Raw genomic sequence first — 22201 nt, 5'->3', positions numbered from 1 at the left:
GTTTAGAGGATGCAGAGAAAGACGTCAGAGTTGATGGGAAGATGAAGGCAACTAAAGGAAGGGAAGGATTGAGATTGGGTCTTACCTTCTAGCAGGACAAGTAACCTTCATAGCCGGAGTAGGACAGAATAGTTTAGGGCAAAACATATTCATGTTCTGGAAGATAAGACTTACAAAAAATATATTTAGTCACAGGAACTCCGTCTCAATCTGACTGAGCTCAAGCTACTTGAAAAAAATGAGTGTGCTTAAGTTTCTTGCACTGTGCTCAAAAACTTTTTAAAATTCTGTTTCCCCATTTTTATTTTGGTTTTGGATATTTTCTTTAAGTTTGATTTAAAAGAAAAAGTAGGAAAATTTGACCACATGAAAATCAGTCACAGTCCAATGTACTTATAATGCTGCTCAGTAATCATATTCCATTCTACCCACTTTGAGTGAGCATAATATAACAAACTGATTGAATAATTAATTTGTATAACCCTAATATATCAAAAGTATATGAACTTCTTATATGTATTTACCTACATCTGTATTTATTGATACCATCTTAAATTTCACAATAAGAGAGAGGGGAAAAAAAACTTTGCAAATAATGTATAAATTTCCCTGTTAATAATTCAAGTAATGTTGCTGCAGGTCGGCTCATTATCTGTTTACATTTCACCGTACAAGTCGCAGTCGATCGGCTACAAGCCACAAAGGAGAAGAAAGGAATGGGCAGCAAGGAGACATAAGATGAAAGGGGGGGGGAATCAAGTAAGGCAAAGTTTTGTTGTCTGTTAACAAGCAGACTTGTTTATCTGTGGTCTGTATCAGAGAAGCAGAGCAGGCCCACCACTGCTGAGCCCTCAGTTGCTTCTCATTTCGGCGGCACAGCAGGCGATCGGAGAGCGGGAGAGATGGAGGGTAGCAACAGATTGAGGAAAACGAAGGAGGAGGAGACGGAGCGGGACTGAGGGAATTTGCTGGATCATTAGTTTACAGTGTTGTCGTATTGACCTTAGAATGGACCCCTGTAGACAAGGGGCTCTGGCATCTAGCCCATGTAGATGTAGAGCTCTGAAACCAGCTGGCCTCTATGGATTTCTGTTCAATGTGTTGGTGCTGTGGTATGTACATATATATCTATAAATATAGATATATATCTATATATCTATATATAGATATATCTACATAAATATATCTATAGATATATATCTATATAGATTTATCTATAGATATATCTACATAAATATATATAGATATAGATATATATTTATAAAGATATCTCTATATATATATATTTGTATATTAGTACTTTTTACTGTAGTTTCATTCCCAAAATGCAGGGAATATCTCCTCTATCCTGTGTAAAGTAACGAAAAAAACACCCTTAATGTTTCATGAAACCTTGATATCCAACTTTAACCAGCCTGCATGTGTTTGTGTCAGCGTATCACAGAGTATATGGCAGTCTTCACACCTGTGTGTCCAAAGGACACCTTCCACAGCGTTCAGATGGCACTCCCACCCCCCTCCTCTGTCTGTACCTGTGCTATGGTCTGCATTTGATTTTGATAGGAAGTGACAGTACACGACCACTGACTGTGTACTGCAGTTGTTCAATGAGTGTAGGTTTCAGTCACTGGCTGTCAGAGGACACATTCCACAAAGCTCTGGGTTTGTGGTCCTGACTGAGCAGCATTGCAGCACATAGTGCACATTCCTCTTTTCCTCCTTTCTCTGTGTTTACGAAACAAAATCCAAACTTTGCCTGGGAGACACAAGAATACTTGGAGGGTCTTTGCTTCTTAACTTTTATCAGAGCAAGTATTGTTCCATGTAACCCCCCCCCTCCCCACTTCCCAAATTTAACTCTTCACTTTGTTTTTCCTAAGTCAGTATGTGAAATGGCTGACTTGTAGTTTTAGTACTATTACGATATGTGTCATTTTGCTAAGTTCATCTTCCATCCATCAATCTGGTGAAGATGACGGATTGTTGGTTTAGGTGAGGATTATCATTCTACACGCACATCTATTTCACAACTGAAACACCTCAGGATCCTTCTAGTAGGCTGCCAATGCAGTACTTCACAGACTGAGGCAGAGCAGTGCATGCTGGGAGCGTTTATCTGACAGAAGCAATTCAGGCTGCCACTCCGGCTTTCTGTGTGAGTCGCATTACAGGAGAACTACAATAAAAATAAATCTGCATACACACACATACACTGGTATGCTGTTCATTGGCTCTGAAAACTATCACAGATGTGCTCATTAGAACAAACAGGAATGCAATTTGTAGCATAAATACAATATTGTACCCAGAGGATAAATACATTCCTAGAAAAACAATATGGGACTGTTTTTTTTTTTTATTCAGAATTTTCTTCTCCTCGATACTAATGCAAGTCGTTTGATTTTAGGCGTCTTTGATAAAGAATCCCACTCCAATAGTACTTAAAGTTAATAAAATCAAAGCTGACTGCATTAAAATATTACCCTACATTTCATCAGTGTAACAGCCACTCACCGATGACATTCGTGATGCTACAGCCTCTGATCAGCGACTGATCATTTGTCCCAAATGCAGCTGCTCCGGGTCGGCCTCAATTCGCTACTCTAATTTGAGACAACTCGGCTAAAAACGGTATTAAAATTTCTGGCTACGCATCACCTAAAACAGGCACTGCTTTATCTTGAGTGTACAAAAAATACACGTGACTTGACATGCACTTCTTCAATCGACTTGTGTTTTGCCACTCTTCAACTATGTGAAGACGTTTTCACTTTAAGCATTGTGAAATTTTATGATTCAGGTAATGCAGCACCTAACAATTCCTTTTTTATTTAAGTTAAATTATTGACTCTTTTTGAGTTTTGTTTTTTTTCAAATGCTTTATAAAACAGAATAGAATAGAATGTGTTTTTTAATAGGGATACATGGATCCAAAACACAGAATATGTGATGTAGCTGTTGATAATTTTTAACTCGTTTTGTATAGAGACACTCATGATAAACAGCCATGCAGACACATTGAAGGAAAATTTAAAGAGACTAATTGACCTAATTGCAAAGTTTTTGGACTGTGGGAGGAAATCGATGTAACTGGAGGGAACCCTCTCATGCACACAGAACATTTATTGCTAGACCAACCATTAGTTGCAGCCCTACTTATAAGTTTGTTTTAAATATTTTGCACTAAGATTGCCCATAAACAGTTTAATGTGCTGAAACAATGCAGAAGTAAAACAGATATTGCGCTCTACATCACGTAATGTCTGCACAACAAAACAGACAGGCACCACTTTAAACAACAAGATGTAGACCCACATTCTTGTCTCAAAGATGGTTCAAACATAAATTCAGTGAAAAATGCATTAGAAATACAATGGGATTATTCAGCAGCTTAAGAAAATTACTATGTCTTTTCTGTCTGCTCAGTATTGGCATCTGGCATTTATGGTGGGAATTTGTTCCATGTTAAACCATTAAACTCTGCAAGGAGCCAAAAACATCCATTTATCATTGCTGCACTTGAATTACTCACATACCGAAATGTTTAAAAAAAAAAAATTAAATAACAGATTTGAACGTTCTGTCAGCCATGTTTGTTGTTCAAAGAGTTTGGATAGAGCTGAGCAATGACTGCTGTTGAACTTAACTGAAGTAATAATCAGCATAAACACAAGCTGCATACTGTGGAAGGGGGGTCATTGAGGGTTATGCTTCACAGAGCTGTTACTTCTGAAGAAAAGTTTAAGAAATAAAAAAAAATTTAATATATTGATCTAATTAGATTAATGGGATTATTATAGTGGATGTCTTGGATTATGAAAACTAGTTGCTGCATCCTGAGTCTATTGTTCCAGCTGCTCAACCTCACCGTAAAAGCTGTCTGAACGCAGTAAGCAGAGCAGGCTACTTGACACACAGGCAGACAGGAAGCTGCAAAAGACGAGACAGATTGTCTTTCAAAGGAGACGCTTAGATTTTTAAGGAAAACCACAGATTTGTTACATCAATAAAATAATGGGCACAGCCTAAAGTACAATTTTGCATGCTGTGCATTTGTATATAGACCCAGATTTCTTAAACCTTGTGTGTAACACAGTTGCTTGGCTTACTGGAGATGTAGATGACTAAATCACAGAAAAAACAGCAACAACAAGTACTGAGTCAAAATTTTGTCTGAAATCTGGATACAAATCATTTAAAAAGGAAAACCTGTGACTTAGGACAAAAATCCTAATTGCTCTGTTGAGCATGCACTGTCTGAAGTTAGTTTCTGCGTATATTTTGAGCCATTTTGTCATTTTTATATGTTCTTATTTTTTATTCTGCTTATTTGCATTCTTGAATGTTTTTTTTTTTTCTCTTTTGTATCCATAGTTTTGTTGCACTCTGACGCACAGTGTCAAAGTCTATTATATTTTGCTCAGTTGGGTTATATAAGTTGCTGCATCCCATACAGAGCAACTACCTGCTGGACTTTATTTTGAAACTAACGTCCTCTCAGTTCAAGTCCAGATACAACAACACGAGTCTGTTGTGACTTTTAACGGGCTGCATTTGTAATCCCGTCTGCTCGTAGCACTTTACCCATATGTTTGGGCCCTCAAAAATCATCCTCTATCTGTCTGTCTGCCTGTCACGTTGCCTCTGTGTGATTGCAAACTACAACATCCAGCGATTATTACACAGCTAATAGCCTCTCCAGCTCTCTGGGGATGCTCGTGAACAGTGGAGAGAACATGCAGAACTGTCACCACTCTGTTGTTGTCTTTCACTGGCTCTGATATTTTGTGAGAGGGTACAAAAATTCAAACTACGCCTGAAGAGCCTCAGATTATCATTTGTCTGGAATTACAAGAAAAGTAAAAAAAAAAAAAAAAGCCTTCATATGCTTCCCCTTTATAGTAATGACTGATAGAAAACAGCTTTCTTAATGTATAGAGGCTGTTATCAGTCTTCTTTTATCCTCGAGCATCCCTCTGTCTGCCTCTTATCCCCATTGTCAGAGATGTAACTTTCCGCAGAAGTGCTATCAAAGCAGGGGCCCTTTTTTTTTATTGAGCCAAACGGAGACAGGCTGGGATCGACGCAGGCAGAAAAATAGGATGGCAGGCAGCACAGTGCCTTGTTTAAAACACTTGCAAAATGGGTCGTGGTCTTTAAGGTGAAATGATGCGACAGATGTCTTCTGTTTCAATCTGGTAGCTCAGGATCCTGGTAGTGTTTCATCACGACCCTCAAAAAAAAAAGAAAGAAAGAAATAAAAGAGGTTTATGGATGAGTGAGTTTATCACACCACGTTGCTCCCTCAGGACCCCATCGTTGTTCCTGAAAGCTCCTGTTTTAATTAGAAATGCAGTCACTTCCTTTTTTCATCTGTCTTCTTTGCTCTTTCTCCTACATTATCTTTGGTAGTGGTGAGTGCACCAAGTTTAGCAGTGGGATAAAGACACTGACATTTGGGGAGTAAAGGACTCAGAGCTGTGTGCCATGCATGAGGTCGAGGTTCTGCTGACCGTGACTGGAAACCACTATCTGGCTTTGTTCTTGTTAGTGCTTGCTCCTGTGGTTTAGTCGGGAAGTTTTTTTTTGTTGCCCATGGTGACTCCAAACATGTTCAGCTTTGCCCTAAGACCACAGCGCAGTCAGGGATGCTCTCCCTCCCTGAGACTTCCTGTAACCTGAGAAGATTCTCCCAAAACAGAAAGCTGACGGTGAACATGCAGGCTCAGTTAAACTGTTCTGTCCGTCGGGTGAGGTGAAATAATTTCTTGGAGTTTTTTTGTTGTTGTTGTTGTTTTTACGCTTCTGTCCAACAACAGTCATACACCCTTTTATCTATTTATCCATAAATAGCAAAAGCAATGGACAAATGGTTTTTCAATGTATCTTAATATGATGCTCTGCCATGAAATCCAGGGTGAGCAATTTTATTTAGAGGTTGCATTTTTTTTTTTTTTTTTTAGTAAATAAACAGGTTCCTGGATATACTGCTAGACCATCAAAGTCCTTAGGAACAGATGAAAAAATAGTACACTATCACCCTGTTGAAGTCCTCACCTAAATCTTTGGCACAGCTTGAAAGTCAATGTTCACAGTCTTATCATCCTATCTGATTGAACTGGAACAATTCTGTAAAGAAGAATGGCTAAAAATATTGGTCTTGAGATTCACAGAGCTTGTGAAGGGAAACTCTAAAAGACCTACACCAGTAATTTCAACAAAAAGTGGTTGTACAAAATATTGATATTCACGGGGGCTGAATATAAATGCATACCACAATTTTGAGATTGTATGTAACCTTTTCCTTACATCTCACTATACATGGCTAATTGTGTTGGTTAATCCCAAAAAATCCTGATGAAATACAAAAAAGTTTAAAGTACATGACACGTAGCGCTGCTTGCTGTTTTTCCAGAGTTCCTGATTTGCATGCCATCACTCTCAGTGGTAGCGACCACTACTCTATGTTATACCAGTGTAACTTACATTGTAATTTTAAATACCTTAGCATAACTGCACATCCTGCTGTGCACTCCCCCCTCCATCCCCCGCCAAGTACACTGGAGGTTGATTGGAAGCTTCTCTGCTGCTATTTCTCTGTCATTGACATGCAAGACGCATCGCACAGATTCTGGCGCAAGGTTAAGCATGCGTGACGCCCAAGCTTACGAACTGCTTCAGACAGTCTCTCTCTCTCTCTCTTTATACTTCTCTCCAATTTTCACCCCTAAAAACGCAGATTATTTTCCTTTGCCTTCACCGTACCTCAGTTCCTCAGTGTCTTGCACCTCTCCTCATGTTTCACTCAAGCAAAGGACTAAATTCAGTGAATGCACTATCCTCCAACAACATAAAACATCTCAAATCCACAATCGCATTTTCTACCTAATGAATACAAAGTAGTTCACTTTTAGAGTATTTAAATTGCTGACGGTACTTGACTTTATGGCCTCTTTAAGTATTGCCTCTTTGTTGGATTCTTAATAAAAATGTATTTTAAGTAATCTCAACAGAGATGCATGCTCAATCATTTTCCATTCTTTCCCAAATTGCTTCAAATGGCTTTAATCTATATCAGTTTTTATTTTTATTTTTTAGATTTCTTTCCTCTATTCTTTAAAGAGTAGAGACATATTAAAGCCCAGCAGAAGTTACTGTGGTGTACTTTTTACTCTCATCTATTTCTTTCTATGTCTTTCTAGATTTTCTTTTAATAATAGTTGATGGACTGAACAATGGTGTATGGATCTGGAATTATTATTATTATAGTAGCGCACATCAAAGCAACAAACATCAAAAAAGTGTTAAAGTATTGTCTTAAAGCTGATGAAATGTCCTTGAAAACATGTTTTTACTGTTCAAATTTGTTTTAACGTGACAGAAAGTGTTTGAGTGACCAGAGGATTTCATAATTGCATGAGGCAAAGTAACAAAAATAACTGAATACAACTCTACAAATATGATAATTTTTCAGGATGATGATAAATGATGTAATAGATTTTCATCTTTACTGCTACTCATTAATGATTATTAAAACAAACCAAACACAAACTCATCTAAAGAGCAAAACAGCCTCCAACACTACAGTTCTGATTAAAGGGCAGATTTTTTTTTAGCTGGGATTGCTTAATTTTGATTGTAGTCTCATTTTTAATCTCAAAAGGGGGAGAATAAATGGAGGAAGAATTACAATTTCCAGCACCACAAAGAGAGAAAAAGAACTGAGCACCTTACTTTAGTCTGAAATCAGGAAAAGTGCATATGATAGCACATGATGATGCAAGCAAACTACAAAAAAAAAAAAATCTTTATGCACGGATTCTCAAAGGCTGATCAGGGTTTTCTGCCTCTTATTTCATTCAATGGTTTTGTCTTTGTGAACTTAGATGATTCTCTGCTCAGACGCTTTTGCTTCCAGAAGTCATCGCCAATCAGAGATGGATGCAAAGTAATGCAAAACATATGTTACATTAGGCAGCCAATTAGAAGAATATGTTTTACTAATGTTTTCTATTACATCCATGACTTAGAGGGACTAAAACAATCAACCATCTGCATTTTTGACACTGTCTCATAACTGTGAGACAGTGTCAAAAAACTTCATATTTTGGAGATTCCTGGAAAACACATGCAGTAATAAGTTATTTTTGATGAAATGGACATTTTACACACCAGTTTTTACAGGTAAATTATCCAATCTGAGCTGTTAGAACATACTATAAAATATTGTAACGAGTAAGCACAGCTGGAGATTCTTGGTTGCGTTTTGATCAGCTCAATATGCCTTTCAAAAGTAAATAACATAAATAAATGTTAAATAACACGGTAATTAACCTTGTATGATCAATAGGTGTTGCCATTTAAGTTCTGTCTGTAAACACGTGTCTAATTTTCTGGACTTTATGGCTGGATTGTGTTGGAGATTTACTGTAATAGCTTGTAGAGAAAGTTGAGCAAGGGAAAAAAAGGGGAAAAAAATCATTGCCGTTCTTTCAACTGTGAAATTAAACAAACTCCCTATGAGAGGTGACTCAATCTAAACAAATCAAAGCCAATGAAATGGAACTCAAATTAAGAAAATGATGGATTTCCCTCCGCATTTATTTGATTCATCCGCTTTACATGTTCCTCAAAACAAATTACAGTTGTAGAAAAACATTGAACAAATGCCAGATTTTTATAGACAGGACAATATTACTTTTATTTTTTTTTATGTTTTTTGCTCAGTCTGTCGGTAAACAGCGATCATACCCATCACGCCCTCTCATCATCTCTCTGCCTCTCCCTCCCTCGGATAAGTAGGCATTTCCTGTTATCTCGGCTCTGGCCATTGTTGTCTGCTCTGTGAGACAGTAGAGTCTGTGCTCTGCTGACTGAACTAAAGCTGTTTCACTTTGTCTGATTGGGTCCGCTTCGGGCAGAAGGGGGGAGACGCTTCGTTTTTAATGCATTGTCTGTTCAAGTTTTTAATTGCATCTGCTCTAATTTGTTGTCGTCGGTATGGAAGTCGTGGCGTACCTGCTTAATGTCGCCTGTATTTGTACTGCCACACAAACAAACTAATCAGTTTAAATTGAATTCCATCTAGACAACATTATGTATTGAAAATAATAACCCTTTTGCTGAAGGGAACGTTGCAATAAGAAGTAGTCAACTAGTGCGAAATGGAATAAAATTAAAGAAAAAAGGAAACTTTTGAAATTTAACGAAGTATAATCGGTAGTTTAAACTTTTTAAGACGCGGTTTCTGGCTTCCAGCTACATCTTGTGTCAAGCTCTGCTTTAATACAAGGTGCCACTTTGTCTTTTGTCCTTTATGCATTGAGGGGTGCCCTTAAAAGAGCTTACAACTCAAACTTTGCTGTGATAATATTTGCTTCTAAAGTAGTTCTCAAAGCATTTATTTTCACCTTGTCCTAGACTGTCCTGAGGGCAAAGGGATGAGGAGATACTTGTGGGATTTCCAGTTAATGAAAGGTAAACACAAGGTCTGCTCTGAGGTGATCCAAGGAATGCTCTCCCCTCTGCGTCAGGATATGAGCTTCATGCTCTTGACTTGTACTTTTATGTGTGACTTTTCACCTTTGGCGAATTCTTTCACTGGAACCACTTTCAATGCATTTTTATTGCAATTTTAGCCAGTCAGCCCATGTTTGCATTCTTCCGTCATAAAACTGTATCACAGCAGTAATACTGTTAAAGGATAACAGTAAAAAATTATAACATTCAAGCCATTTGATTAAGCAGACAAAATATTTCCTTTAAGTTTTGTCTTCAGTGAAACTGAATGAAAATATTTTATTAAGCCAAATTATCAACAAACCATGTAAAAATACAAAGGAAGCAGCTTTGTTATTGTAACCTGAGTTTATTTCGGACTGCTGTTCTGTGGATTAACTGAAGTCATGTTATGTTTTTTTGTTGAGTGGTATATTCACACATATTCCTGAAATGTAGTGTAAATTTTCATTTAAATCAGGATGTTTTTTTTTCTAATTCTTTACAGAATAAATCTTTAGGCAGTTAAAAAAAAGCCTTTTATCCTTTATATGTGGAAATTGTATCTAGTCGCATGTTACTATATATGCTTTAGGTGACATTGAGAAACATAATAAAACCTGGATTTTTTTATTATAATAAAACATTTATTACAATCTAAACAGTTTCTAATAATCTAGAAACTGCTTTAGAACAGTTTCTAGATTGTATCCTTGCCATATTAAGCTAACAGTGATGCAAATCTAATAATAACAAAATATTGAAATTGTTACACATCAAGTAAATTATTTTTTTTTGAAGTTCTTTATGTATTACTTAATGCATTAAATAAATTGGAATTGAATTTAATTCAGAATTGGAATTAAATATATAGTAACGTCATAAACAATTTACTAAAATAGCTTTTTGTTTTGTCTTACAAAGTACATCATGAAATATTTGCTAACTGGTGATGTGTCCTACAACACAAACTAACATTCAGCACATCTAACGCTAACAAGATATGAATCAACCATTAGAGCTTACCAAACATTACTTATCAGAAATTACACAAGCCTCTGAGCAAAAGTGTTAGGCTTGTCAGTGGCTGTCGTCCAGCTGTGGTCTCTATAAGCCAGACTGAACTGAAGGTGGGATACACCTGTGGCTTTGGGTGTGTTGCCCTGGTGACCGCTCCTCTACTAGTACATCAAACTATTGGAGCAACGGTCTGACGCAGAGAGGAGGGACACATGGAAGCCTTTATACTCTGTCTTAATAAAGTAGAAGTCAAAACTTCGGTCGGTGTCTAAAGTCTGGGTTCCCCCCCGCCCCTGTCATGTATGTTGTGTTTATGTATGTGCAACAGCTCTGTGTTAGTGATAACATATGACAGAGCTGCCACAGAGTGACTAAAGATCTGCCAGCTGTGGAAGAGGAATAACGGGTGTGGCAAACATTTATACAGCAACGACAAAACACAGAACACGAAAAAATCAAATTTATTTGACTACAAGTGTCTCACCTCGGGCTGTGGGGTTTTTTTATGCTGGATTACAACATGTGCTTTGTTAATCTTCAAAGCTGCAGTGAAAGGTTTACTGCTTCTCTTTGCTTTCAGTACGAACCAAAGCAGCAGCAGCAGCAGCTGAAGTCAGAGGAAAGTCAGCATTGAAGATAGAGGGAGTTTACTTGATATGAATAACTCTCATTCAAGTGGTCTGTCTTCAGAATGAGCCATTAGAGGAATCCCAGGGGACACTGTGGAAGCATAATGGAGAATATAGATTTAACTTGTGACCATCAGCAAAAATGCCAATTAGAAAAGCATCAGTGGGGGTAGCCAGTAAGATAGCTGCAAAGCACTGCCAGGAGGTGATTAATGCCAAGCATGTTTTTGACATCTACAAAAAAAAAACAGATGTAATAACTTCATCTTTGTTTATGTTGGATACTTGTTCATAAAAGCTTTTTACATTACAAAACAAAGGCGTGAAGAGTATTTCACGAAAGAGAGGGGAAAGATGTGCTGTTCTTTGACTTTTGTTGTGATTTTGAAAATCCAGCGTTGCAGTCAGTAGAAAGCTGTTTATTTTGTTTTCCTGGTTCGGCTCAGATGCTGCAGCATCAACCCTTTTCCTTCTCCCTCAGCTTATATCATCAATCATTTACTCTCACCATCATTCTTTTACTTTACTTCTCACATAAGTCTTTCTCCTCCTCTCAATCTCCTTATCCTTCATGTCTTTCTCATTCACTTCAGCCTCTATCTTTTGTTTGAATGGTGATTTATTTTCCAACCTTTCACATTTTGTCAGACCCACAGGGACGTCTCAGTAAATTAGAGAATGACTTTAAAAAAACACCATTTTGATTCAAAAACACACAAACCGGTTTATTTAAGGCATTTACCTCCATTAATTTTGAATATTTTAGCTTTCAGGTGAAATCCCAGAATATGTTTCTATGTGTACTTGACCAGTGATTTTACTTTACTTAAACACCCAAAGAGACTTTGTGGAGTATTTGTCAAGAGCAAGAGACACAATGAGTCAACAGTCTTTCTTTACACCTCATCTCCAATCAGTAATAATCGTGAAAATGAATAGAACTGTTGAATTTATTACCTTATTTGTACTGAATTTATGTAATGTGCATTTTTAACAGAATTATTGAAATAAAAAAACTTTTCAGTAACATTCCAATGAATTCAGACATTCTTGCATATTGTTGGGTCTCCCTTCCTGAGTTGTTCAAATGAATCTGTCTTCTAGCTTTTCTTTTTTTTTAATTATGGACATAAATCTCACTCTTTCAGATCCTCCCAGATGGCTTTATTAGTTTAAGAAGGCTGACATTATTTTTGCAAAAATTGATGGAGTTGTTCAAAGGAAGCTATAAAAGAGCATCACCTCCACATACACCTGTTTAACCCTTCTCTACATTCAGTAAAGCTAAAGTTTTGACTTAAAAAAAAATTGGTGTTTCGTCTACTTTAACCTGATAATTTCTATGAAGTGATTCACCTTTGATGGGGTTGGTGCAGGCGAGGTGTGTGCATGAAACGTCTTGTCTTGAATCTGCACTTCGATGTAAAGGCTCCATAATCCCCAAGGTTGTTTGGGCTCCTGTTCGTTTCCTCCGTTGTTTTCCTGAAGCCCTGCGTACATACAATGAATTATTCAGCAACGTAATGGGTCTATATTTGTCGTTGTTTATCTTGCCTCGGTGCCCCCACCACCATCATTGCTGCCCCGCCAGCATCTCTTCCAGCTTTCACATGTCTGTTTTTCTGTCTGTTTGGCAAGTAGGGGCCTCTTCACCCACAGAGGATGCTCCACATTAATGAATGAAGTGAAGTCATTTAGCAGGACTCTTAATGGCACATAAAGCCCTGCTGCTGGGTTTGATTAATCAGGGAGAGTGTTTGGCTCTCTGTCTCTCTCTCTCTTACACACACGCACACACAGGGCTATCCTGTGCAGGATCAGCAACTCACTAGCTGTACTCTCTTTATTTTAGCGCCAGGGTCCCCGCTCTGTTCTCACCAAAGCTGTCAGGGGCCCTAGTTGCTAACGCTTCTGGAGATTGAAAGCAAGAGTCTCGGTCTGCGTCTGAAAGTTAAGTTCTTTAAAAGTAAACCTGATATTTTTCTGTGATTGGCAAAAATGTATCGGAATCACTTGTTTAAGATGCGCAGCAGTCAGGCTGCATTTTATTGGCAGTTTCGGATTGATACAGCTGATGCATACATTTAACTTGTTTATCTTTGCCCCAGTTTGGTGAAAGTTTGCTGCCTTTGTACTTGCAGTTACAGCTGTCACTGTCTGTATTGCATCAGTCAAATATGCTGCAAACTTATGTAACATAGCAACGAAAGAAGTTGGAAAAATCCTGGTATTTCCCAGCAAACTGGAGAACTGCAGACCCACATCCATACCTCATTTAAAGTTGATAAAGATGGACTCGCAAATGTATTGTGATTAATACCAATCTGGAAGTGTTATTTTCATTAGGTTCTTAAACTTATTTTAGTAACGTCCCCCTCAGTTGAACTGCACAATCCATTGCATTGTTTCTGCAACTGTAAAAGATTTCTTAGATGCTTAGATTTTATAGCCTATGATGTTTCAGGTGCTTTGCATTAAAACTCTGCTCACCAATAATTTATTGGGTGACATTCATCATAATTAATGCCCTTGACTTGTATAGACTTTGCTAATCTAGATCCTAAACCTCTGGAAGAGTCGTGAAGCTACAACCACGATGAAAAGATTAGATGTGTTTTAATTGCAATCAGTATAGTCGACAATATTGACATATTGGCTCCCACAACAGCTTTCTTACTGTTGTGAAGGCCTATGCTTCAGTAAATATTAAAAACAAAAAATGGTAATAAATGCATAGGAAGGTGATTCTGGAACATTATTTAACTGAGGCAACATATCTTTCCATGAAGTACAACAATATTCCAGTTTAATGCTTTATGTGAAAAATAGCCCTTCATGGCTGAAGAATGTCGTTTCATCCTTTTTTTCCTAACAGCTAAAATTTCCAGGTTAGAAATTCAGGGCTTTCTCACCAGCTTGAGCCTAAAACCTTTGTGTACATTGCCACCTTGTTTGAAAACATTGTTTTTAGCTTGCATTGCTAATTTTAATCTGGTAAATAACCATATAAGTTTGCAAATCCCACTAATTTTCAAATTTAGAAACTGGAACACTGTTGGGATGAATTTGATGTATTTTCTTGATTCAAATGTGTATATTTTACCCTTGAATAGTTTCAGATTAAGCAAATATTAATGTATTTATATATTTTTGTGTTTGTTAGAGTTATTGTTACTTTGTATTACTTTGATCCTGAAATTCTTGTACCACAGTTTGAGAATCATTGCTGTAGGGGATTTTAGCAATTCTGTTTGAACCTTCTCTATGATTTGTTATGTTAGTTTGGTTGTTCACTGAAAACAAAGTGCTTCAGAAACGTTGCTGCAGATGCTTTACAATATAATTCTGTAGACATTATTCTTTGTCGTGAAAGGATAAAATAAAACAAACCCAGTAATGTCAGATGAATATGCAAGAGATAATTGCATTATATAACTTCCTCACAGAATTTACGCTATTTTGCAATTATAATCACATTTTAAACATCTTAAAATTTGTTTAGGAAAATATGAGCAAGTTTGTCGCATATAGATAGATGAAGCTTGCTATATTGATCGTTTTCAGTACTTCATTTGTGTATGTGTCAAGCGATTTTTTTTCTTCCCATTTGAAAACAGTAGAAAAGCTGTCTGGTTCAGTCTGAGTATTCGCAGCACGGCGCTTTGTGTTAATTTACCGAAGGAGGTCACAGCAGGGATGCTGGGCTAACCGAGAGTCGGCTCAGTGAGAATACTCGACATTAGAATATGAAAGTTTATAGATTCAAAGAGTACTCCTCTTGGGATTCACCCAATATCACTCATAACCTTCAACCTATCTTATTTTTCCTTCTCTCTCTAATCCCTGCTCCACAATCTCACATCCTTTTATCTTAGTCTCTAGCAGTCTTGATTCTGTCAAATATCTTGCTAATTTTACTCCACATTGGACCCAAAGAGAGTTGTGTAGTTCACTCTCTGACTATTTCGTGCTCCTACTTTTTTATATTCAGTAGGCTATTATTATAACTCACTTGGTGTATTTTACCCAAATATAAAAACTGAATGTATTTTTGGATACTTTGATGTAACAGGGGTGTTTTTCTTGCTGAATTTAACCTGTGTTTGACCTCTTTGTAGAGACATTGCAGGTTAGCCTCTACACACAGAGGTTTTTGTGCATTAGCTTATGAATTCAGACAATTTGGATATCTAAAAATCTGAACAGCTAAGACCAGTTTGTTTTTTGTATGTTTTAGCTAGCAAACTTAGCTGAAGGCGGAAGGAGTAACAATTCATTAAGCCATTGAATTTTATTGTATGTGAGAATCTGTTGTCTCTTTGCTTAATGTCCCGTGTGGTTCTGGGCGATACTTGAACCGTATTTTTCGGACTATAAGCCGCTACTTTTTTCCTACGCTTTGAACCATGCGGCTTTTCTGTGGATTTTTCTTCAACCACCAGGGGGCTCTTTAGCAGGAAGTGAATCATTGGAAGTCAAAATTGGAAATCAAAGAAGTGCTGGATTTTCATTTAGAACAAGCACATGCTAGCAGCAGGCACGACAGAGAAATGTTTTCAAACTCATACCTCCTCATCATGGAAACCACACGAAGAAGTTCATATGATGCCGCTTTTAAGTTGCACGTAAGCTCGGCTATTACGTCCTTAATAGCAGATTTATTAAAACCGAGAGCGGTGCAGATACCAGCGGCTTATAGCCCGGTGCGGCTTATATATGCAAGTTTCCAGTTTAAAAAAAAAAAAAAAACTTTGTGGGTCGGACTTAAAGTGATGTGCGCTCTATAGTCCGGAAAATACGGTAGTTTATGTAAGACACCATATGGGTGGTCTGTTGCTCCAGGCATTGTCATGTTGGTTCTGTTCTGTGGTTCCATACAGGGTTAGATTAGGCTGGAGCCAATTTTGGTGCCCTATCCACTAAAGAAAAAAAATTACCATCAAGCTTACTTAGGCTAAAATTAAACTAATGATTATAAAAAAAACAAATAAATATTCATTTGATACGGAAAAATAACACAAATATGGCACTTGGTAAAAAGCAAAGTCCCTAACCCCACTAAGTAATATAAAAATATGCAATTATTTGCAATTAAATAAATCTGTTCAGTAAGCTATATTCACCTAAGAATGGCAAGGATACTCTGCCATTCTTAGGCAAAGTACACTTTAGGACTTTCCGCATTAGATCCCTGCATCTATGAATTTTAAGTCGCTGAACAGATTTGTTGTCTTGTCAAGTTATGCAGACAACACAGAGTAGCAAATCTTGCACATTATCAAGCATCTGTGGCTTTAAGCCGAGTGTTTGAACACAGAAAGACACACACTTTCTTCTTTTGGTTGCTAAATGATGCTGCTACAGATGGCCTTTCATTCCTCTGCCATTTTAGTTGTTTGGCTTTCACTTTTTGCTATGAAATGGTCTCTTTTTGCTGTGTTTTGTAGCAACTATGCCTCAATTCATAGCTGTTCACTGTGAAGCTGTTGTTGCTCCTCTTCGTGCCAAGCTCACTTTTGCTGACTTGTCAAAAAACGACTGCACTAAGCATGTGAGTTCAGCCACATCAGACGGAAGACATTGCAAAATAAGATATTTGCTACAAGGACTATGCTGAAATAATAAATAATTGTTTTTTTTTTGTTGTTGTTGTTGAAGATTAGGTTGTTTTTGTGATTGCTTGGAGCAAAAATCTAAATTGAACAATGAATTTGATTAATTGCATGACGGTAGCGTTAAGAGGCCAGCAGGAGGTTTAGCTTCTGTAAGCCTGAGGCCGTGGCTCTCCACCAGGAAGTGGTGGACGGCTTCCTATGAGTTGGGGGTCAGTTTTCTGCTCAAGTGGAGGAGTTTTAGTGTTTTGGTGTCTTGAACAGAACTGATTAAGGATGCAGGGAGGGACGGTGAACGGATTGGGAAAAGGACTTACTTTGAGAACAAAGTAAGAGCATTTCCTCTTACTACTGGCAAAAAGACTAAACTTCAAATGACTTATACTTCTTCAGCGTGGTTACAGATGTGTGATTCAACATCAATGTTTGATAGGATTTTAGCCTGCTTAGAAAGATTTTTGGTTTTATGCTGCATTTGTTCCAAAAAATGTATCCAGGCTTTTGTTGCTTTTCTTCTTGCTTACACTAAGCATTTAATTACATTTTCTTATGTCAGCATAGTGGCAGGTCCTGTAAATATGTCACTTAACATGTCGATTCAGATAATCGCTTTTCCATTTCATCTCTAACAAGGGTGGAATAATCCGGGCCTAATCTATAATAGGCGAATCCAATCACTGAAGCAAATGCCTGTTGTGATTTGAAGTGCTGCCAGACTTTGATCGCCTCAGCGGTAAATTGATTAGCAGTGATCTACTGGTCTCCTTAAATGCTGATCCTGGGAAAAGAAGTTCATGTATTTGCTTTAAGCTGACGCTGTGGTTGAGCGTCAGGATCTCTTTGCACAACCGTTCAGTAAAAGCAAAAGTGGCCCACTGGCCTCAAAACAACCCAGCACAGAAGCCAGTTAGTGTTTTTGCAAGCTGCATGCTTTAAACCAAGATCAACTCCGACTGTTTTAGCTCGCTGCAGCTGTCTAGTTAGATTTACAGCTAAGGGCTGGGTAGAGGATGTTCTTTAAAAACCTGACTGCTGGAATTTGAGAGAAAATAGGTCGGTTACAAACTGCACGGATGAACGGGTAATAATGAAAACGTTGACGTGCTTCCACAAGATCTGGGTAGGATATAAAGCCCTATAGAGCTTGTACAGATTACAGACAAGCATTCTTCAGTTTTAACCCTGTTGCTTGCTAAGAAAATTGAAGTTGATCATTTGCTTAATGTACTAGAATAATTGTTTTCCTTTTAATGTGTCCACATTTTGCAGCTTATTAACATTCAACGTCTCGTCCCGTCTCTTGTCCTTAAACCTAATCTCTGCTCGCTGCTTTGTCAGCCCAGCGCCATGTACTTCATTTTTTCCTGTTAGCATGGAGGGTTCGCCTAACCAAGAGGCAGATCAACAAGGACCAAAGAGTGTTGTATTGTTTTCAAAGCATATTACTGAAATATTAAAAGCTTTAACTGAAGTTTAGAAGATATAGGATGCTAGCAAAGTATAATCTTTTGTTACTTTTTGTTACTGTATCAACTTCTCCTATTGTTGGCTTGTGATAAATAAAAAAAAAAAAAAAAACAAAACAAGAGACTAAAGGAAGAAATGGTTTGACCCCACAATTGAAAGCTCAGATTCTGACAATACTGTAACACATTAGGCATTTTTGTTTATAGAGTCCTAAAATAATAATAGTTTGGAGAATTAAATTATAACGTTTACACACACTGAGACTATGCCTTCAAACAGTTTAGGAAATCTCACGTAATGATGTTCAATTTAGAATATTTTAGCTAAGTAGATCCACCTGGCTGCAGTTTAAGGCCCTACCGCAAACAGACTTCTTCCTTATTTTGAAATCGTGAGAAAATCGAAGGAAATCGGCCACAATATCGGGAAGAATTTCCAAATGTCCATTTTGTCTGTTGAAACAGTTGAGTATAAACACCATGTAATGTCCAGATGTCTTTCAGGAAGGAGATGGGTTCTGTGTCTCAGAGGTGAGCATGTTGTGGGCTCAGTGTGAAGTGCCTGACGCCTGCCAGTGAGATGCTGAGTGTTTTAGCATGGCTGAGCTCTAAAGCTAAACTCTTTAGGCTGAAAGCGAACACTGGAAAATCACACGTTATTTATTCTTCCTTTTCCCCAATTCTATCAGGATTATTAAGCTACGTAAATAAACTCACAGAGAGTGCCAAAATAACCACAAACGTGTGAGCCGTGCAAATCTGAGATCCATCAAAACTTCAGTCCATCTTCACTATTTCTCTTTTTGACCTTTGTCTTTAGGCTTGCATTAATCTTTTATTTCCGCTTCACTTGTGTTTTGATTTATTTTACGGTGTCGGAATGATCCATACCTCTGGCCTCACCTGTTTTGACTTTCTTCACATCCATCTCCTCTCGCCCATCATAATTGCAAAGGTCACATCCTGGAGACTCTGTGAAATCAATTACAGGTTAAACCTCTTAGTCTGCCTCCAAGGCAGCAGAGATGTGTTTTTATGTGGAAATACATTTCGCCGCATCCCTCCTCAGGACGTGCTTTTGTTTCCTAATATTTCCCCATTGAGGCACCGAATTCATTTATGCAACCTGTCAGCATCCTCATCATTGATGACAAAGTATCCACTGCAGATGTGTGACCTCTATCAGTGATGTTAAATTGTTCTACACTGACGCTGCTGTTGTCTGCACTGCGGTTCACAGGAGGGGGAACAGATTTTGATGGGTTGACAGGAAAACGATGTGCAGGGCGGAGAGACAGAAAACGTTTGTTCCTTGAACATTGAGCTGTACAGTGCCTTGAAAAAAAAAGAAAAAAGAGCACATCTTTTATTCATGCTCAGTTGACAAGGTGTCAAGAGTTTTGTCAATCCTCTCATTTTTCCGTTAACCTTGTCCCTGTAAAATGTCCTGTCGCTGTTTCTTTGGTTAAACATCACTTTCAGGCCACAAGGGAAAGGAAATAAGAGAATGAAAGACGGTGGGAAAGACAAAAACAAAGATAGCTTCTGTTCTGTCTTCCTTTAAAAAAGAAAGAATGCATAAGAGTAAAGTAACTTGTGGGAAACATCCAAAAAAACAAACTGAAGGAGAGAGGAGGAGAAAAGACGAAGAAAAATGGGATGGAGAGAGATGGACGGAGGTGGATTGTACCTGTGAGAGAAGCGGGATAATGTTCAGTCTGTCGTCTGAGTTTATTTTTACCTCAAGGCAAGAGTCTGGATCAGGGTTGCCACGCTGGTACCTTTCAGTGGGGGTTCCTGAACAGATGTCGTCCCAGTGTGAACATCTCTCATGACTTTCAGTATCAACACCAGCACACAAGGACAAACGTAAAAAGTCCCAGGTCATAGCTTGTGCTGCTTTGTAAAGTCGAAAACGTGTTTTAGCTGTTGAACATTTCCTTTTACGTAGCATCTAATTTTCTTCCTTTATGTAGACAATAGCAAAATTATTGAGTCTAAATTTGAACTTTAAAACACCAGTTAATATATTGCAAGTTTTCAGGTAAACTAATCGAATGCATGGAAGGTTGTATCTCTGAAATAAAAGCGCTTTGAAGAACACACACTCAGGTCTCTCCACTAGCGCGATAGGTACTTTATTAATGCACCCGCTATAACTTTATGTCCCTGCTTATTATAGATATGCCCTGAGAATGTGACTGGTGTAAATAATGCTCTAACCTCACCTTCTTTCTCTTCTGATGCTGTAGCAGGCAGCTTGATCACAAACTAAGTCAGACTCCCGCATATCTTTCGTACATGTTGAAATCTGATATTTAGAGCTATTTAACATCTTCTTCCTTGAGAGAAAATAAATGGCGTGATGTCATTTAACTTACTTCTTGATTTAGAGTAAACTTTATTTTTGTTCCCTTTAATATTTTATTAATTCCAAGCATCACATAGATTTTAACAGAACTGAGTAGGTGCTGTGGATCCTGTGTCAAACACTTTTTATGTACCGTTTATAGACTATTGGATCAACCTGTCCCACAGGCATTTAAATTGCTTTTAAGAAAGGACCAGCACAGATTCACTGGGAGGATCATTGATTTACAAATCAAGGGTGTAATTAATACTCACTCTGTTCCAACCTGTGGGAGGAAGTCCATGTAGACAACTGGGCACGTAGATGATTATCACTGCCCCATTTTTTTTTTTTTTTTTTTTCTGGGCTTGTTTTTGTCCAGATGTTTGCTCACATTTGACTCTACAAAGCATTTCTAGGATTTTTATGTGATGGATCAAAATAAAGTCACGCATAATTGTTTAGCTGGAGGAAAACTATTCACTGTTCTTTTTTAATGAGATAAGGACTTGTTTGTCTCGTATATTTATTCAGCTCTGTAAGTTAACACTTTGTGAAACTACCTTTTGCTGCGGTTACATCTGTAAGTAAGAACATCTGCGCGCTGCGTTTGGCTGCATCCATCTTCCCTTCTCCCTGACTGTGTGGTTTATAGGAAAAGTTCAGTTTTGTTCTCATCACAGCGGAGCACGGTCTTACACATGTCACCTATATATAGCTGACAGCAAGCAGAGACTTCTTACACCTACCTTTCTTTCAGCACAGCCACCTTCTTTGCCTTCATGACTGTGAGTTTTCCATTCAACAATTTCTCGTATGCGACCTGTTGATCTCTGGAACTCCTTCAGAGTTACCTTGGGCCTCTTGCCAGCCTCCCTGATTATTGTTGTCCTTATCCTCCAGTCTGGAGTCACCGTCATGTGTTGGTGGATTTGCAGTTCAGCTGTGTTGTTTCTGTTTTTGGAAGAGATATTTAACAGTGGCCCTTTAAGATGTTAAAAGCTTGGAAGAGTGTTTTACAACCTGCTTTAGATTTCTCCAAATCGTTCTCCTTGGCCTGCCTACTGTGTTCCTTGGTCTCCATTTCTACTGAGATTAAATTACACATACACCGACCCTATTTTCTAATTTGGGGACTTTTAAAGGCATTTACTTTCATTTGGATTTTATTTAGTGAGCGAAGGGGAGTAATTGGACATGTTTCGTCCCACTTTTGCAGTTGCGGACCACTTTCCGGTGGTCTCTACCGTAAAACCCCGACAATTTATATTGAAGTTTGTGCTTGTGATGTGACAAAATGTGCCCGTTCAAGTGGCATAAATGGTTTTATAAGCGACCATATATTTTCCAAATGGAAAAGAACAAACGATTTTGCCTCCATAACAAAAGCTTTTACACCCCTCATAAACAACCTGAAGCTCATCGTCTCTCGTTTCTCTTTCCACAGGTTGGCTCTTTACGTGTACGAGTACCTGCTGCATGTAGGAGCACAGAAGTCGGCACAGACCTTTCTCTCAGAGGTAAGTCACAAAAATGCTTTCCGTGTTTGTGTCTGTCAGGCAGCGGGCCACAGACTTTATGTTTCCAGGGTTGTCTCTTTCAATATGTCCAGTTAGCGCTACAATG

At 38.0% G+C, this 22201-nt stretch overlaps 1 protein-coding gene across 2 annotated transcripts in view; it reads left to right on the top strand.

Annotated features, from left to right (window-relative positions):
• The window catches only part of ssbp2a (single stranded DNA binding protein 2a), a 60835-nt gene that overhangs the window by 7494 nt on the left and 31140 nt on the right, over window positions 1–22201 (top strand). For both annotated transcript variants that reach the window (XM_014992905.2, XM_014992906.2), the window contains exon 2: window positions 22023–22095. In XM_014992905.2, the coding sequence (XP_014848391.1) occupies window positions 22023–22095 (73 nt within the window). The remainder of the gene's footprint in view (window positions 1–22022; window positions 22096–22201) is intronic.

This window comes from Poecilia mexicana, unplaced genomic scaffold (genome assembly GCF_051168715.1).
Source record: "Poecilia mexicana isolate PSO_F unplaced genomic scaffold, ASM5116871v1 scaffold_9, whole genome shotgun sequence".
Classification (NCBI taxonomy): Eukaryota; Metazoa; Chordata; class Actinopteri; order Cyprinodontiformes; family Poeciliidae; genus Poecilia; species Poecilia mexicana.
Note: the sequence above shows the minus strand (reverse complement) of the source record. Positions and strands in the feature narration are given on the sequence as shown.